The sequence below is a fragment of the Eurosta solidaginis genome, chromosome 3 (genome assembly GCF_040869045.1).
Source record: "Eurosta solidaginis isolate ZX-2024a chromosome 3, ASM4086904v1, whole genome shotgun sequence".
Classification (NCBI taxonomy): Eukaryota; Metazoa; Arthropoda; class Insecta; order Diptera; family Tephritidae; genus Eurosta; species Eurosta solidaginis.
In genome coordinates, this window is record NC_090321.1 from 187,535,431 (window position 1) to 187,554,911 (window position 19,481).

Sequence of the window (19,481 nt, forward strand, 5' to 3'; positions counted from 1 at the left end):
TCAGATGGCGCTAGTGTCGTTCAATCTACCGTTCTACAAAATAATTGCGATCGACTCATAATGCGTAAGATTGAGTTAAACTTACATATCTAGATGAAAAACAGCTTATGTGAAGGGGCTTTCACTGGAATGCATATGCTTGAGTTAAACCCATCTGTATTAAAAATTTCATTATACCGCGGCCTTTAGATAAGATATCGATAAAACGAATTCTCTAGAAATAAGAACTGTCGCTAGATGACGCAATGATTGCAAACGAAATGGAATCGGATCGGAAGTAAGCAATGGTAACCAAGTCCGCTGATTTGATTTGCTTTGGCGCTAGTATTTCGTATCATTTCAAATAAAAGTTAAAAGACTTTAAATGTTTTCATTTAAGAAGATAATTTATGAATTTATTAACGTAAAAAGCAATAAATACACTTGTCATTGCTATGTTTATAAAATTATTGTTAACTTAGTAGTATTTGGTTTATTGGCGGACGGTGATTGTGATTTCTCGGAATGTGCAGGTGAAAATTTGAATCCAACGAAGACATTTTTGCTTAAATTTACTTATGAGGACGAATGTTCGTATGTATGTACCTATGTATTTATTTTTATGTTATTGGGTAAGTACTTGGTAATTTAAAATAAAATATTACCTAATTATTTCTTTGATCGTTGCATTGCTTCTATGGGTTGAGTGTTCCGTGTTGGAAGATTCTGTAAAAAAGGAAACGTAAAAGATAATCATTTACCAGAGGAGCAGTTAAAATGCAAATAGAAGTTGCGGAGGATGTAGGAATGAACGTATGTATAGTTTGTATGTGAATATTTGCAATACATGTATGCATGCATATGTATATAGTAGCAGATATGTTAAACTCTTGTAATTGCTCTTATGGATCATGTGCAGGCCCGAAAATGTAGACATACAGAGACTCTAAATTCCTTCTTCCAGTCATGATATAATATCATGATTCCAGTGAACTCCGTTATCAATTTGAAATTTCCTATAACTTCGATCTAAATATAATAATAGGTTTAACTCGTACTAATTTAGAATATTTTATAACATAAATGGTTTTTGATAGGATTTTTCAGTTTCGATGTTGAGCAAACTTCTTGTACCTGTCAGCTCAATCTAACATAACCTTACTTGTTTAGACTCAACCCCGACGTGCGCGATATAGTATGTGATGCCTGCGATGCGTTTTCAACAGTAGTGTGGAACCAACGTCTCTAACAGCAATTTCCTTATGGACTTCGGCTTTCGTTGAAGGATACTGATGACTTTTTTTGCGTTGGCGTGCCAGTTGTTTGTCCGATGAGGCCGCTGACCGCGTGCATATATGTATGTAAATTTCCGACGTCCTCTCCTAGCGATACCTCCTGTAGAATGAACATTGCCATCATCATCATTGGTTGACGTTTATCATGGACTCTGTGTAACAAGTCACGCCTGTTTCGATAACTGACGCCGATTGGGATCACCAACGGAGAAGAAGTATTTCTCAACTTTCTACTTCAATATCCACCAATTGGTAATGCTAGGGAAATTTAAGTCGTTCTTTCTCCGGAGTGGGGTCTGCCCTCTTATTTTGCTTCCATAGGTGGGTGCCTATATGAACACCTTCTTCGCCCAAGCATCGTCTTTCATTCGCATAATATGGCCAAACCAGCATTACCACTGTTCTTTGATTCGCTGGAGTATGGAAATCATTAAACTTTCTTCGGTACTAGTTTTTGGCAACGCCTACAGTCCCGTAAACCTTTCGAAGAACTTTTCTATCTAACACTTCAAGGACAACCACATCTGATGTTGTCAACTTCCATGCTTTTGCACCACATATCTGGGCGGGTACGATAAGTGACGTGTAGAGCAGGATCTTCATTTGCCGAGAGAGGACTTTACTTTTTAGTGGTCAACTTGTCCAAAGTGGCATTTATTTCCATAAGTGGTTCCTCGCTTGATGTCTAGGTTGACGCTGTCGTTTGCATTAATGCTGGTCCCCAACTAATCTAAGTCCTTTAAAATAAAATAAATGTAAGACGCGATAACTTCCGAAGAGATCTAAGGCCGAGCTTCTCTTCCGATTTGCGTCGTGCTCCTTTTGATTTTCCCTACAAATTGGCCGGACGGGACCTACATGTTTTATGCCGACTCCGAACGGCATCTGCAAGGCAGATGAGTTTTCACTGAGAGCTTTTCATGGCAGAAATACACCCGGAGCGCTTGCCAAACACTGCCGAGGGGCGACCCCGCTCAGAAAAATTTTCTTCTAATTGAAAAATCTTATTTCTAAAATTTTGATGTTTCTTTGCCCGGGGTGCAAACGCGGGGCATACGGTGTGGTAGGCGGAGCATGCTACCATCACACCACGGTGGCCGCCACGTCCTTTATTATTTTAAAATTACGGAAAATCCTGGGTTCAAGTCCAAAGCAATATCAAAAATTTGAAAACAAGTTTTTTCAATTAGAGAGCAGTTTTACTAAGTGGGGTAACACCTCGACAGTGATTTGGCAAACACACCAAGTGTATTTCTGCCATGAAAAGCTTCTCAGTGAAAACTCATCTGCCTTGACCAACGACGTAAATTGGAAGAATTGCCTAAATTCTCTTCGGAGGTATATCGCGCCTTGTATTTGTATTTATGGCCGCCAACAGTGACGTGGTATAAAATATACCTAAATAAGTTGACTCTTTGGTTGATGACAGCAGGTACTTTGTTTTGCCCTCATGAAACACCAAACCTTTGCTTTCCGCTTCATTTTCCATTTTGGGGTAAGCAGAACTGACGGCGCCGTTGGTCAGTCCGATGATATCAATGTCGGTAGTACATATCGACTTGTCATACGAAAACTAGCACTTTAAAATTTTTTTACATTGAATGCCCTGCTATTTTTTATACCCTGTACTTGTACACAGGGTATTATAACTTTGATTGGATAACGGTTGGTTGTTCAGGTATAAAGGAATCGATAAAGATATAGACTTCCATATATCAAAATCATCAGTATCGAAAAAAAATTTGATTGAGCCATGTCCGTCCGTCTGTCCTTTAACACGATAACTTGAGTAAATATTGAGATATCTTCACCAAATTTGGTACACGAGCTTATCTGGACCCAGAATAGATTGGTATTGAAAATGAGTGAAATCGGATTATTAACCACGCCGAATTTTTATACAATGTGACGAATATGAGTGACACTAAGTGATACTCACATCCCTAGTCTGATGCTAAGTAAATAAAGTCACAACAACAATAAAGCAGACAGTCACTTGTATCTACATAAACGAATCAAACATTAAGTCTATACATATGTACGTATACGCAGCTGAGAAGCAACGCACAACCACATGCATATATCTGAGATACTCCCGAAAGTATGCAATGAGAGAAGCTATAAAATCGTGCAATTGTAGTTACAGCTGAGAAATTTGATAGCTGATAGCCAACTAGTAGATTCTGGAAATGGAAGCGCCTAGAAGATGCGAACGAGGAAATCAAAGAGTATAAAAGGCAGCGACAGATAGAGGCGCTAAAATCAGTTTTGAATTAATTGCGCTATCTGTCGGGCAATAGTAGTGTTATTTATTGTGAAGTACTTTAATAAAGGCCGTTTTGCATTATTAAATATTGGAGCTACTTATTCAACAGTTTAGTGATTCGAACCTCAGTAGAAGATTGCAAATAAGAGGATTTGCAGTAAATCGTTACAATTGGTGTCAGAAGAGGAATTGTTGAATAAATTCGGAAGATTGAGAATACAACTTGGACATGGCAAAGTTGAGTGAATTGAGGATCCAGCAACTGAAAAAGGAGTTGTAGAACCGTGGATTGAATACAACCGGCAAAAAGATCGAACTTCAAGCACGGATACGAGAGGTATAGGAGTCGCAAGGAATTGATGTGGACGAGTATGTCTTTTATCCTGATGGGGACGAGACAACAACAAAAATTGAAGAGAAAAACGAAACATCTCAGACAGTTACGAGCACAGACTTGAACATGATTTTGGCTGCAATATCTGCACAAACATCGACAGTAACATCAATGTCGTCGCAAATGTCAGAAATGTCGACACAGATTACATCAAAGATGGAAGCACAACTGAAAGAACAAGAGACAGGCATAACAGTACAACTCGAAGCGCAAGAGGCGCGTATATCATCAAAACTCGAAGCGCGCATGGACGAGAAAATACCGCAGTTTGAGGAAAAAATCGAGGCCGAGGTGGATGCTTTGAGAGGTTGTATACAGGAGTTGCAACTAAATCGCCCAGCTGTTTCAGCAAGCAATACGAAGGTAAAAACTCTGTCTTTTGACAGCTCTGTTCCTTTCCAGGTGCTTAAGATTCAGTTTGAGAAGACCGCAGCAGTGAACAACTGGAATGCTGAAGATAAAGTTGCTGCACTGTTCATGCATTGAAAGGGCCTGCAGCTGAGATTCTACAAACCATTCCAGAGGGCGAACGGAACTGTTATGCAACATTGATGGGTGCTCTAGAGAGACGATACGGAACTGAGCATAGGAGATAGATATACCAAATGGAGTTACTGAACCGCTTCCAGAGGCCTGGTGAAACATTGCAAGAGTTTGCGTTGGATGTTGAAAGGCTGGCACATTTAGCGAATGCGGACGCACCCGTGGAATACACTGAAAGGGTAAAGATTCAGAGCTTTATAAATGGCATACGGGACGTCGAAACAAAGTGAGCTACATACGCAAACCCAAGGCCAACATTCGCAGAAACGGTGCCACAAGCTCTGATTCAGGAAACAGCGTCGCTTCTATGTAAGCCAGTTTTCAAAGCACGCCGTGTGGAAGTACAAAGGCCAGAGTGGGTAGACGCAATATTGGAGGTGCTGAAAGGATCGCAAAAGCGGAGTGAAAGAGTTATCAAATGCTTCAAATACGGGAAGCCCGGTCACATTGCACTTCATTGCGATCTTGATCCTAGTGGTTGCAACAGCATGAGTGGTCTTTATAACAAAGCTGGAGGGGATGGGCAAGAGCGAGTAAGATGTAGAGATCGAGAGCTAGTTCCAGCTATTGAATGTCCTGTGATATCTGTGTCGCAAATTGGTAGAAAATCGAGCAGTCTTACCGTCAGAGGTAATGTGGATGGCAAAGAACGCTTTGAAGAAAAATTAAGGAAATCGGTTAAGGACCACGCCCACTTTTATATAAAAGATTTTTAAAAGGGTCGTGGAGGAATAAAATAAGCTATATCTTTGAAAAAAAGAGCTTTATATCAATGGTATTTCATTTCCCAAGTGGATTTATAACAATAAATAGGAAAAACTTCAAATTTAAAAAAATGGGCGTGGTACCTCCCCTTTTATGACTAAGCAATTTTCTATGTTTCGGAAGCCATAACTCGAAGAAAAATTAGTTCAGAATATAACCATATATATATACATATGTATTATTGCGCAGCCTTGTGACACTGTTAAGCACACAAAACAAACTACAACAGCATTTCAAGTGTCCAGCTGGGTATGTAATGTTCGGTTTCACCCAAACTTAGACTTCCTTACTTGTTTTATCATGAAACTGGCATTCTCACTTCGTTATAGTCGAATGGCGAAACGTATAATCCGTTGTGAGGGATTGTAGCATTGCTTCGCCATCTCTCTTGATATCTAGCAAAACTTAAGTAAAAGGATGTCGGCTTCCTGTCGTCACTATCATTCCCCCAGGTTTTGAGGCCTTCCCTCATCCTGCGGAATCCATTTTTGCCCATTAAAACCGCCAATCAGCATTTCAGGTTCTTCGTATTTAGAAGGCCGTCGGCAATCTCTTCAAATCAATGTTTATGTGCGAATGGGAAAGTGTATGTAAGATTTGGGTTAAGCGGAAATGGTTATTCCAGGTGAGCAGAAAAAGTGTCTAACAAATCAATGAAGCATTCAATGTACAAACAATATTAACACGTCTTACCAGAGCCCACGCATGCATGCACAACCCCTGAGCTTATTAACTGACAAGCGTATTGACCTCAATTTCACTTGAACACATTTGCAGTTAGAAAGTTTAACCCATATATATACATAAAGTAATACTGCCAGCTCTGAACTTATTACATTAACTCACCTCAATTGCTCTGTATTTACTTCATGCGTTCATGGCGTATTGTAGAAGCCAAATAGCAAGCCAATATAATGCCCAATATTTGTATGAACGCAATACCAATTCCGACGCCAATCAAAATTATCGCGTTCTTATCGATGCGTTCTCTTAATTTGCCCACGCAACCTTCCTGCAAAATGAATTTGATAATTTAAATAATTGTTCATATTTTATTTTTTTTCAAAACTCCATATGTACCTGAAAGTATTTGTCGCGGCCCAGCGCAGGCGATTCGCTGCAGTGTCCAACAGCTTCATCAATATATTTTTCGCGACAGCAACTGGCTGGCAACGTTTTATTAGCGCTCAGTGTACGCCAGTCGGTGGGGTTCTCAACTCCACAACACATCAGTTTTCGTTGTACATTGTTCCAGGCCACCATATCTTCATTGTTAGAACGTTTTATAGATTGTTGTAGTGAATTTTTCAACATCATTTCAAGATCCGATTTGAAAATTGCAGCCGCAATGCCCACAGCTAGTTCGATAATAAAAATGATGGCGAGCAATACCGCGAACTTTTGTGAAGTAAGAATTGAATATGGAGAGAAATTAGAAAATATGTTTATTTATAGTCTAAACGCTTCTATCATGATTGTCGACTGTGGACCCTTTTGTGGAGTCAGGCTTAAGACAATAGCCATCATCCAGTGAGTTTTACAGCTCCGTATCATGCTCAATTCTCAAAATTACTTATCTTTGTGACGGATGATGGCTAATGTAACTCTGTGCCGAGATGAGTTATTGAATATAGTTATAAGAAAAGTAAATTTATCCCCAAAGCTGTATTAACAGCGTTGCCGATATCATCTTTTACAAAACATCAATTTTTGGCAGCACAAATAAAAATTTCGATTGGCGCTATTGCGTAGACATATTGCCATGATTCAGCCAATATATACCGTTAGTCTAGTCCTTTGCCAAAAGTCGGCTTGAAGCCTTTTACATAGTCGCAACGCTCATGGTCGAAAAAACGCATGTTTAAAAACGACGCTGGAAAGGTCGATCATGAGTGCGCACCGTTGTAATTGCCTACCCCTCTGTCCCACTCATATTCGGCAAAAGAAGTATTTAAAGAGGAGCTCCAGAGTTACTTTGCCCAATCCTTAACAACCATGATATGTGTGTGAATATCATACTCACAGTCAGCAGTAGCGTTGGTGATTCTTTCATGGCACCATAACAACCCAATGTCGCAATCAAAAATATAATCAAACCGGTTACAATAAGTACGATTGGTGGCGCCGTTACACGACCCTCTACAAAGTGACTGAATTGGTTGACATCGGCAAGCACTACGGCGCCAGCTATCAAAATTCCCAGGCCCGATATCTGAAAATGTACAAAAAATTTAATATTTAATCAAATGACGAAGACGGTGTTCCAAGTTTATCTGAACCGGTCTGAAATGAATTTAAAGATCACCAAGCGCAGTAAAGAACATTTGTGTTAAGATTTAAAAACAAGTTCGGTGCGGGAGGTGTAAAAAAAGATTCTTCGCTATATCTTTTCGACGAGGAATGTATCGGTATGTCAAATGGGCATGGAATGCCGGCTAATGCATACAATGCCCAAAAAAACGGAGAAAATTGTCCAATTTGATCTAAGAATCAGTCTCTTTAATATCACATATTGTTACCGTCTCAATGTAACGTTACAATAGTACGACGCCACTATAACTTCACTGCGCCTAGGTTAGGTTACGTTAATCGGTCTGGATGGACATGCACCCTTAGCGTTACCGGAAGTTTTATCGACAAATAAACTGGAAAACCTCATAAAAACCAAAACCTATGTTATAAAATGACGCCGTCCTTTTGGCAAATACTTGGCGCTTTCTAGAACTTACCCTACATACAGCTTAGAGATTTGATAGCTTTGTCGTTACTAAAATCTGAACTCCTAATAGCTTCCTCATGTACTACACAGCTAACACATGTCATCCAAAAGCCAAATTTGCTGCTGGCGCCTCAGTCCTCGCAGATCTATTTTTTTCAAAAAGATTAAATCACTGAACGCACATTTACCGACTACCTCCTTCAGGCTCCGCTCTTGGTACCCGCTCGTTCCCGCCGCCCAGTTGTGGCCTACCCGTTACTCGTCACCGCTCCCAGGACCATCGGCCGCCCGCTAACAGACCGAAGCTCAGATGTTGCCATTCCGGTACTTTCCATTATTATCACGACTTCGGTCACACATTATGCTTTCGAATTTCCCTCGGTGCCCAACAGTTGCTGTTCTGAGATTACTCGTTGCGAACATCGGTCCTTGGGCGTACAGTTTTTCGGCTACTACTGCGATCGCCTGCCTAACTTTTACCTCCGAGGATATTTAGGCCGAGCTTCTCCTTCAATTTGTGTCGTCTTCTTTTTTTGTATTTCCTTCCAACAAATTGGAGGGACGAAACCTACATATTTTATGCAGACTCCGACTGGTAGTTGCAAGGCAGATGAATTTTGACTGAGCAACTTTTTAATGGCAGAAATACTCTCGGATGCGTTTGTCAAACCACTGCGGAGGAGCGCCTACGCTTAGAAAATCTACCCTGTCCTCCACATACTAAAAAGCCAGGCCATGCCGCTCTCCAATTCCTTCGTATTGGAAGCTGCTGTCCTTTTAGCACCTCAAGCCGGGCGTGTGTGTGTATTCGGTCTTAGCACATAAATTCCGTCTTTTTATTCAGTGAGGGACTGTAGGATCTTTACTTGACCCGGTATTGGTTGTGTGCTGAACCAGCGTTTGACAAAAAATATACCTCATAGTGCATAACCGACAGATTTTGAGAAAAGAATCGAATTGTAGATTTTAAATCCACTTTAGATTTAACTAAAAAAGTAGACATCGTATTCAGGTTACCTACAAAACGCATGTGGTTGTTATATATATTTGTAGTACTTAGCACTGCTCGTTATTTGCGATGAAGGTACGACATGACGAAGGAACACCAACTGGAGAACATTGTTTGACTGCCGAAAACGGCCAATAAAAAATTTGATGGCAGTTACGAAAAGGCACCAGAATGGCTTGTCTGAGGATCGTTACCTTCTAAGTATTTTTGAAATGAGAAACGACAAGCAGATTATGAAATATTCAAGGAACATGGCTATAGCTCATCTTAAAATATCGACTTGTACAAAGTGGGGCCTATGACACGCACTTATATACTCCCTCCCGACTTCCCTGACCAGCACTGAAGCTAGTTGTGTAGGCGGCTAAGTTTAGTTCTGTGCAAAGCGGGCATAAATATTTAAATCAACACAACGAACTACATAACTCTTTGTATATCTGCATTTACTTTAAAGGTTATTTCAATGTCAGATTATATTTTTCGATAAAGTCGCAACGAATGCTCGTTGATGTAAAAAGTTCTAATGTGCCACATAAATAATCCAACTCACATTTCATTGTTTGTGAGCCAGTCGTCTAATGGTGGCTAATGACCATTGTATGCATACGAACATTTCTTGTTAATCTTAACTTCAAAATTTCATTACCACAAATATTCTTTGTGCAGGTATGGCGTAGTTTAGTTCGACGGGATTTACTTATCGCATAGTTTAAATAAAGCACGTAACCAAATCGTCACGCTATTTGTATATTTGCTGTGACACAAGAACCATAATCGGTCAATAGTTGAATAATTTCATAGCCCAAAATGGGTCAATAGCAAATTCAATTGCTAATCCATAAGGAAGCTAGACATATGCTCGAAGTTGAAGAAGTGAACTCGCGAGAGACGATTAGGAAATTTTAGGCGGAGTGAATTTTTGACAGATGAGGAGGGCTTAAGTGCTTAACATTCTTAAAAGCCCTTCTTCTACTTCTTCTTCTTGGAGGTTCCCCGAAAGTTTTGCGAGTTTTGATACTTTACCGGAAATCGATCCGAGATGTTCTGGAAAATAGCACCAACAAGGTAATAGACCGACCATCTCAGGAACGATTTGATATGACCTCCTTCCATGCACATTCCACCTGTAGACCTGGTAGCAAAGAACATAGCATTAACAACTGCAACCAGGCTCGGTGCCTCGGGGCAGCTTGAGATCCGACTATATGGCCATAGTAGTATAGCGTCATCAATCACAAGACGAACATACTACCTGATTCCCTATCTGCGCTTCGAGGGAGATCTTAAGGCCACAATAGAGGTGGACGGTTGGCGTAAGGGTGCGCAAATGGCGGACACAGATGGTTCCAAAGTAGTGGAAAGGAGTAGGGTCTGCGGTATACTGTACTGATCTGGAAATAAGCAGATCCTACCGGCTGCCGGATTACTGTAGTGTTTTCCAAGTGGAAATATCAGCCGTAACCAAAGCAGTAGGAACCCTGGAAGAGAATAGCTTAAGCTGCAACCGTGAAACCTTTTATATTGACAGTCAAGCAGCACTTAAGGCAATAATCTCGTATAGCACAGCATCTAAATGAGTGTTAAAGTGTAAGAAGTCTCTGAAGAGAATCGGGACAGGAAGAAGCATATATCTATATTGGGTCCCACGGCATATGGAAATAGATGGGAATGAAAAAGCGGACGAACTAGCTAAAAAGGGCGCATCCCTTGAAGCTTGCTCCGTAGACGTCCCAATTAGACTGGGCGAGATTAAGCGAAGGCGAGAGGTGCACATGATCGACCAAGCGGGAAAGGCGTGGGTTCAATCGCGGGGCTGTAAAGTGTCGAAGATTATGTGTAGGTCTTACAACCTTAGACTAACAAAGTTGCTTCTATCATTAAAAAGAAATCCCCAGAATTCGTTACAATATTCATTACTAGCTCGATCAGCTTCTCAGAGCGAGTTCCAGAAGCATGCAAAAAAGCTGTGCCCACTATAGTGAATCTGAGTAGATTAGTGACAACCTTAGGCGATAGTGAGTGGAGATCAAGGAAGTTGCTTTCATCTTACACGGTGCAGAAATTTTGCTAGATGCAATATAATTCCGGAACAACCGAACCGGTGTGAATAAGTTCAGTTTACCACATGGGGAGCAGTGAAGCCAGCTCTACTACTGAAAAGTGGACAGGGGAATTGATTTCCGAACTAAACTAATGGTTGAGGTGACTATGTTGAGGTCGACGTGTTCTTGACTAATTCTAATTTGGCCAAGGTAATTGCATACACTGCGGACGAAAGCAAATACTTCCCTGAAGAGCGAAGAAGGGAGCTGCCATCAAAAGCATGACCTGCGATCGTGGCAGTTGGGGCACAATTAGCATACAGAAATCAGAAAATCAGAAAAAATAATTTCATGCAAGGTCTATTGGCTTTTCATCATTGTAGGGTAAATCTCCATTCCCACTCATAAGACGCGCAACAAATTTATTAAAGCAACATAAAATATTAGACACCGTAGTTTTTTAATTGTCCCTTGGCGGCGTTAATGACCTGACGGCATTCAAGTGCACGATGTACTAAACATTTTGTGAACTGGACATGCGCAGCTCTACATATTCATGCAAAGAGGGGCAAATAAAAAATTACCCTTCGATAATCGCTATTTATGTACATATAAACATATTTGCGTGCTGATATTTACACTGGTAAACACTGATTTTGTTGCACGTACTTTGTAGTTTTTTTTCTACATATTAAGGTAACCTCGTCACGAGGTAAATTGACGGAGTCAGTTTAAAAATGTCTTTGTTCGTGTTTAATTTTACGAGTTTGTCAGAACGAAATAGGTGCACCTCTTTATTCATATACCAGCTGTCCTGTCATCACACTGATTTATTGGCGGTCTATCGCCTAGGCTATTTTGGCCATTTGGGAGCAACAAAAGAAATCCAGTCTTCATGAATTCAGTGTAAGTCTCACCTTCTGCTGCTTCCAAATATGGGTGTCTATTGGAATACTTTCCAAGCCGGAGCGGCTTTATCTATTCGTGTAATATGACCAAGAAAAAGAAGACTTCAGGCTTGTTTTCGTTACACTAAGTTCATATCTGCGTGAAACTCATACTGCTCATAATTAAATCTCGACCAACCAGCCCGCCGTCACTCTCTACTTCCATGAAAGCCTGCCCTGCTAAATATGTGTATGATACACTCATATTTGTAGCAGGATTTACCTCGGGTAGGTGAGGTTGACAATTGGGTTACGGAAGCTATGAAGCTATAAAGCTTTGTATTGCGCTTTTTAACCCCATGAGTACCCCTTGTGTTTGTTGTTAATGCGGGTTCCGATTTTGCCGAAGTTCCTTGTACTCTGAAATTTACGTCCATCAATAGTAACATGCTTGCCAAGTCACAAATGCGCCGATTATTTCTTGGATGGCAGCAAGTACTTCCTCTTGCCATTGTTCACCACAAGTCCTATTTTTTACTTTTATGGCGCTATCTTTAAGGTCAATTATGTTAATATCATCATACTTCATCCATGCCACGCTCTTATCATAGATTGTATCATTGCAGTTTAGATCTGCGCTAAGATTATCTTCTTTAACATAAGATAAAATACATCGTTAAATAGCGACTTTTCTGAGGATTCGTTTGGTTTCGAATATATAGAAGAGGTCCCTTCCATTCCTTAAATAGCCTTTGGTGCAGCTCCCGTCATTTGGTAAAGCCTTATTATTCAGACTGTCGCATCTATATGCAGCGTGGCACATATAGGCATCGTCCGTTTTCCAATGGCACAGCGACATTCCTCATCGTACCATCACTGGGTGAATCGCACTAGTTCCGAACTAGAGCAGAACTACCGCATTATATACGGTACTAGTTATAATTTTGTCACTTCGTACTTCGTACTGCTATCAACTGACACTTTTAACATTGTGATGCCCTACGAAATGGAAACTGCCTCCTCTGCAGACCTTTTGGACGCAATCTTAACTAGCTCAGTCGAAGGTGGCTCCCTTGATAAATCTATTCAAATTGATATAGCGTCAATTTAAGCGCTGTTGGTACAAGTAAAGCTGTAACTGTACCGCTATGATCCTATTAATTCAGAGGTGGTCAGATAACTGGAAGTTCGAAACTGTCGTTTTGTATGATTGTCTCCCATATTTCCTGTTGTTGTTGTTGTTGCTGTTGTTGTTGTAGCAATAAGGACACTCCCCGAAGGTCTTGGGTAGTATTATCGATGTTGATGGTCCTTCACCGGATGCAGATCCGGTACGTTCCGGTACCAAGCGCGACCATCTCGGTAACGATTTGTTATGACCACATGCGACCTTCTAGGCCATACCGCCCTCCCACCCCTAGATCCATGAGGACTTCGGGGTCGCCAGGGCCTCGGTTGTTAATGTAACAGGATTCGTCACGGATAGGTGAAGTTGACAATTGGGTCTGGAGAAGCCTATATATTGCGCTGGCAACCTGAAAGGGTTGCGCTACACAACCCCTTGAATTTTAGTCGCCTCTTACGACAGGCATACCTATGGCGGGTATATTCTAACCCCCCAACCCGCTGGGGGATCCTATATTCTCTGCAGGGATTCTATGCGTATCTTCAATCACGACGTGGCAAGTTTCGTGTTCTTCGATCTCGTGGCGGCTATGGCGTTTGATGTACCTTTTATGTTGAAGCCTGTTACTGCAGATTACCATATTTCAAGCCACGCTGCAGTTAATCATCGTCAACCATTTGAGATATGTTGTATCGAGGAAGCTTAACTTTGTGACTATAGGACCACAGTCCCTTTCTCTTCCACCCCTGGCATATAAGTCGCCAAGGGTGTTTTTGATGCCATGGGGGGGGCATCATCCATCGTCTATTGGTAGGTATGCGCAAATAAATGATATATTAATCAACATTGCCTTAATGCGGAGTGCGGTGGAATGCTCTATTAAAGCCGTCAATGACAGTACTTGGCGGCGAAACCTCTTTCCCATTAAAAAAGCATCAACGGCTTCTTCCTGTAAACATTTGGCCTGAAATTCCTGAAAATGTTTGTCGTCATAAAAGGGAGATCTCATCCGAGACTTGTTGCCTAGTGTATTTATTAAAAGCAGTTTTACGTAGCGGGTCCCAATGAACAACCCGAGTACTACTGATTCCGAACAGTGAATTTTTCGGTCTGCCGAATTCTATGCCAATTAATAATGGTGTAGTTCCGTATGGAGTAAAATGTTAAATCGAATCTACTTCTAACGGTAAAATTTTACAGCACGTACGAACGCTTTAGCACCGCTATAAACGAGTCAACAAAAAAAAATTTACTTACCGCAAAGACGATATTGAACGCGAAGAGGATATATTTGATTACACTCATGCCGCAGGTACGCATTTCGAAGTTCATTTACCGTTACTGATATATGTTTGTATACTTTAAAATGTCGGGAGTAGATAAATTCAAAATTTTTGTAGTTGAGCAAATTTCAGATTCAAAATTTCACTGACACAAAATAGCAAAATATTGCTTTCAATAATTTTTGTAAGTACATAAGTAGTTTTTAAATATCATTTAAGTTTTGTTATAAATTTGTTTCAAATTAAATGCACTTTTCTGCCACAACTGAAGCCTTTACACCGGTTAGAGGTCGTTTCCAGTCTATAAATTTCTTTTTGAGCAAACACGTCCGTTAAAGTTGGCGCTTCGAAATGAACTGACCATCCATTCAGTTAACGCACACCTTTCAATATTCAAAAAGCTAGAATGCTTTTAGGCGCACTAGCATGTGAAAACATATTCACACAGTGACCAATACAATAAAAAAGTGGATGTATTGAGTACATGTTTCCGTTCGACACGCTGTGGCTTAATATATAGATATATACATATGAACTCGTTTAACGGATTTTTACTACAGAACGCCTGCACGAGTTGTGAATTGTTGGTGTGGGCATTGGCGTGAATTGAAGGAGGGCATAATTTTGTGTGGTTACTATTTGTTGTAAACTATTTACTAGTAGTACTATTGCTACTTGGTTCCAAGAAATTCGAACCACACTTACTCACACATCAGCACCAAAGCCTCTTCATATTTAGCCCTACCATAATTACTCTAAATGTGGTCATAACGAAAGTAAAAGTGATCCAGAAAAAGTACATACATACATATTTATATACATGCATATATAGGGTTACTATACGAGGGATACTATTTCGGGTACTGGAATTAAAGCATTGTTGCCCGAGGGGGTTAAGAGGCTTAGAATAAAACTGTGGTAAGGCATATATGTCGTAAGGTGCGACTTAAATTTCGGACCGGTACCCGCTAGTGCGCCCATAAGAATACCTGTAAATGAAAAAAAGTAACAATAAGCCTCGGATAAGATCTCCTTTTTCTGAGGTAAACGTTTAAGGATTTTGATATAAGGGCATGCACCTGAAATATTCGCTAGAGGGAGGACAATATAACCATGCGATATCTACCGCTGTGACCATAAGGAGGGAAACGCAAATTGCAGCCATAGTGTTGATTTTGTGATGGGCGAGAGACTTTGCCGACAAGTACCGTCATTTACTATTGAAAGCGAGAGCCTCATCGCAATTCTAATTACGGCGAGGGTTCTCAATGTTGTACGAAAAACTAAAATAAACATATGATGACTGCCTTCGACCCATCAGGTTATTCAACTGTATGCCGATCAGAGAACACTAAATTTAATCGATCAATCGGTCATGATCCATGGGGAATATCACCTTGTGGCAGTTACTATGCAGCGAAGAATGTGGGCGTAGTAATCCAACTAAAGTTTGCTGAAGACTACTACGTCCTGGTCTCACATCTGCTTATTAAGAACATTCTTTAACTTGAAGATGTAAGCGAGCAGTAGGTGTACATTACTTTCTCATTGCGTAATGCTGCTGCGGTTTCCAGTCAGCCCGGAAAATCAGCTGGATGACGATAAATGCCTCACTGCCTGGAAAATGTGGACACTGTCTAGCGTGCACTATAGTGAAGCTGAAGCTGAGAAGGAGGAGGAACACCCTGCAATAGGCTTCTGATGCTGATAGGAATAATTGGACCCAAAAAATCCGGCAGATAGTGGAAGGTTTCAAGACCGGAGTAGATTCTCCCGGGGAGGTCAGAGCTTTTCTACCCATTGCTAGATAGTGAGGGAGATGACGGACTCGATATCCCAATCCTTGAAGAGGGAATATATGCACGTCCGCCACCGACTTTGATATAGAAGCGAAATTAGTAGGTATTGCAGTAAGCGTCAAAGAAAGAATGCACACATTCGCGTATTGGCTTCCACGTTTGGATAGGCAATTAAAAAGTAAAGCCCTTTATCGACGAAATCAACTATTTCTCTTAAGTCTTTTACATGCCTGCTCTGATACATGATGTTGGAAATCATGAACGGTATGGAGAAATGGGTAATGAGTATCCAAGTGAATAGCTCCCTCTCTCTATCCCTGAAGGCGGTTTAAAGATAAGATGTATGCAGATATAATAATAGGACAACAAATACAGGTCGGAAAACTTCGTTGGCTGGACATCCTTATCAACGCATTTATGTATTTCGAAGCATGGGGAGGGATACACCTCCACTGAATCGGGAGGGACAGGTGGAGGGAGATTTGATTTTGTTTTGGCTTGCTATACAACTACCCAATTTATGACGAATGAAATGTCGAAACATGTTTTGCCATATGAGATTTTACTTTGCGACCAGTTCCCGAAATATAAACACTGCCCCTGGTATACATAGCTTATAGTCATGTTTAAAACTATACAGGCGTGTATACATATAAGCTGCGTGGGTGAAAGTGTTCAATGCCCCTACCTAAAAGAAGAAATTGCCTGCTTCTATTGAGGTCATTCTACATACACCTAAGACTTTCAGGCTTAGTAAACGACTTATGTTGGCTGCCCTTCTTTTCAAAATTCAAATTTCGTGTTTTTTTAATTTCCTACAATTTTTATTCGCTTCTTTTTGCAACTTTGTTGTGTAAAAGTGGACCGACTTCATACTCGCACCGACTTTGTAAGTACTCGTTATCGTCACCAATCGGTGATTAAAAATCTTACGAGAAACGGGCACAAGATTCCGCTGGTGTAGGTTCCACCCTGTCTTTATTATTTGCTGCGCTATTACCGGCATGACTCAACTTAATACATATGACCCATCTCAAACTTTTAAATGCTGAAACCTCATTGCTTGGCTGAATCGACAGCTTGACTTCTCTCAAACGACAGAACATTGATTGCCGGTGTTGCGTGTTGCAATAAATTCTTGTATTTTTATGTAAAGTATAATATTTTATATTAATTTTAATTACATATTTTATCTTACGCAAATGATTTATAGAAGCGCAGGTTTTTTGTTTGTCGGTTTGTTTGTTAAATTTTTATTTAACAACAAGTAATTAAACCGATTCCTAACTAGGCTGCTGTTTCGAAAATGTTCCGTCTCAGGGACCTTAATCTGTAACTCGATTGGATAGAAAATCCAATCCGAAAGTTGTCAAATTGCAAGCATCTTTTTTGAAATTCGAAGCAAATTTCTTGGTTGAAGAACGCTTTAGCCATAGTCCGGTGAGTTTTTTGGCTCCGTGTCTCGCGGAAACGCCCTGGATCAATTGTTTATCTCGCTCCGGATCTTTTCGATGGGATGACAAGGTTTAGAATTTAAATAGAAAAATCTCCTCGAATATACATTTTTCTAAAATTTTTCGACATATTTTTAGCGATGAATGCAAATGTATCAGTCAGAAAACACAAACTAAAAGTTGCGCGAACAGGGCTTTTGGTCTTTGTTAAATGTAGGTCTACCGATTTCAATGACCCGTACATTACCACAACATTTTCTACCTCGGTGATTAAACCAATCTGGGAATATGCCTTAGTAGTATGAATCCCACGCTATTAAGTTCATTGCGAATCGGTGGAAAAAATATTTTTACTTTTCGCGTTAAGGGACTTTCCAGTTGCTCCCACTACAGAGTCGTAAAGCGATGCTTGGCTTCTTATTTGTGGTAAAACTTACAAGAGGGATGGGAAACAGCCCATTTCTGCCAAGTGCGATTGGGCCTTCGAAAAATTTTCAACCACTTTCCTTAAGCACATGCAGATCTTATTTTGAACTGAATAAACCTTTTCGTTATAAAACTGAGGATTTAAATAAGCATAAAACTAATTTTGATACCTCTGACGCGCTCCTCCTATTTAAGAACCACATACTTTACACCTTAAAGAATTAAAAACAATGATTAGGGCAGGTGGCTTGAAAGCACTTCCTTTCCAACCTCCTACGCATCACAGCCCTAATTACAGTTTTGTAAATGTATTCTGCTTCTTTGAATTGCTCCCATTCTGACAGCATCATCTATCATACTAAACACAGAAAGCTTTAAAATCGTTATAGGGATCATATCGTCACGTCACGTCTATCTCGACTGCAATATTCAAAAATTAACATATCGTTTGTGCATAATTTATATTTTTTGCAGGCTGCTGGTCATTAACAAGCCTATACTATGGTGCTCTGAATTTCGTCTTTGCGACATCATCAGCAAAAACAAGAGACATTTTTCTTGCTATGTTTGCCTTGGTATTTGTGCTTTTTTAAATTAAACGGTTTTATTTAGGTTGACTTGACAGGCTTGGCTGGACAGGCAACACTTTTTTGTAATTGAAATTTAAGTAACTTCCCGATAAGCTACAAGCTTGAATCTTGGAATATAGTTCAGAACCCGATGAAATGCAATAATAAGAAAAAAATCGCCGCCAGGTGGCGCAAGGATCGAGATATTCACAAAAATCGTATTTGTGGTCCGATTTGGCTCATATTTGGAACACATAATACTCTAACGAATTTACTGCAATTCCCCTTATTTGCAAATCTTCTACTAAGGTTCGAATCACTAAACTGTTGAACAAATAACTCCTATATGGAATAATGGAAAAATTGCCTTTATTAAAGTTCTTCACAATAACACTTATACTTTGCAACTAGCTGGCTTAATAACCAAACTGACTGATAGCTCAAATCAAACTGAATTCTAGCGCCTCTACATTTGCTGCCTTTTATACTCTACGATTTCAACGTTCGCATCTTCTAGGCGCTTCCGTTTCCAGAATCTACTAGTTGGCCATCAGCTCTCAAATTTCTCAGCTGTAACTACAATTGCACGATTTTATAGCTTCTCTCATTGCATACTTTCAGGAGTATCTCAGATATATGCATGTGGTTGTGCCTTGCTTCTCAGCTGCGTGTACCTACATATGTGTAGACATAATGATTGATTCCTTTATATAGATACAAGTGACTGTCTGCTTTATTGTTGTTGTGACTTCATTTACTTAGCATCAGACTAGGGATGTGAGTATCACTTAGTGTCACTCATAATCGTCACACTGCCCTCCACCTATGTCTGATCGTCCCGATCAGACAAATTTCTCGATCTAAACGCTGCTAGCATCTCCAAATGTACCACTCTTCTACTCCGTGGTTTCCCAGTGGTTTGTAT

The 19,481-nt window shown here is 40.2% G+C and overlaps 1 protein-coding gene across 1 annotated transcript; it reads right to left on the reverse strand.

Moving 5' to 3' along the window:
* Window positions 1–411: 411 nt before the first annotated feature.
* Tsp47F (Tetraspanin 47F) lies at window positions 412–14,640 on the reverse strand. The gene is made up of 6 exons (XM_067777869.1): window positions 14,283–14,640; window positions 7,266–7,454; window positions 6,323–6,640; window positions 6,089–6,254; window positions 645–705; window positions 412–585 (listed from the first exon to the last, which is right to left on the reverse strand). The coding sequence occupies exons 1-4, from the start codon at window positions 14,355–14,357 to the stop codon at window positions 6,105–6,107; spliced, it is 732 nt and encodes a 243-aa protein (XP_067633970.1). The 5' UTR covers window positions 14,358–14,640; the 3' UTR covers window positions 412–585; window positions 645–705; window positions 6,089–6,104.
* Window positions 14,641–19,481: the final 4,841 nt, after the last annotated feature.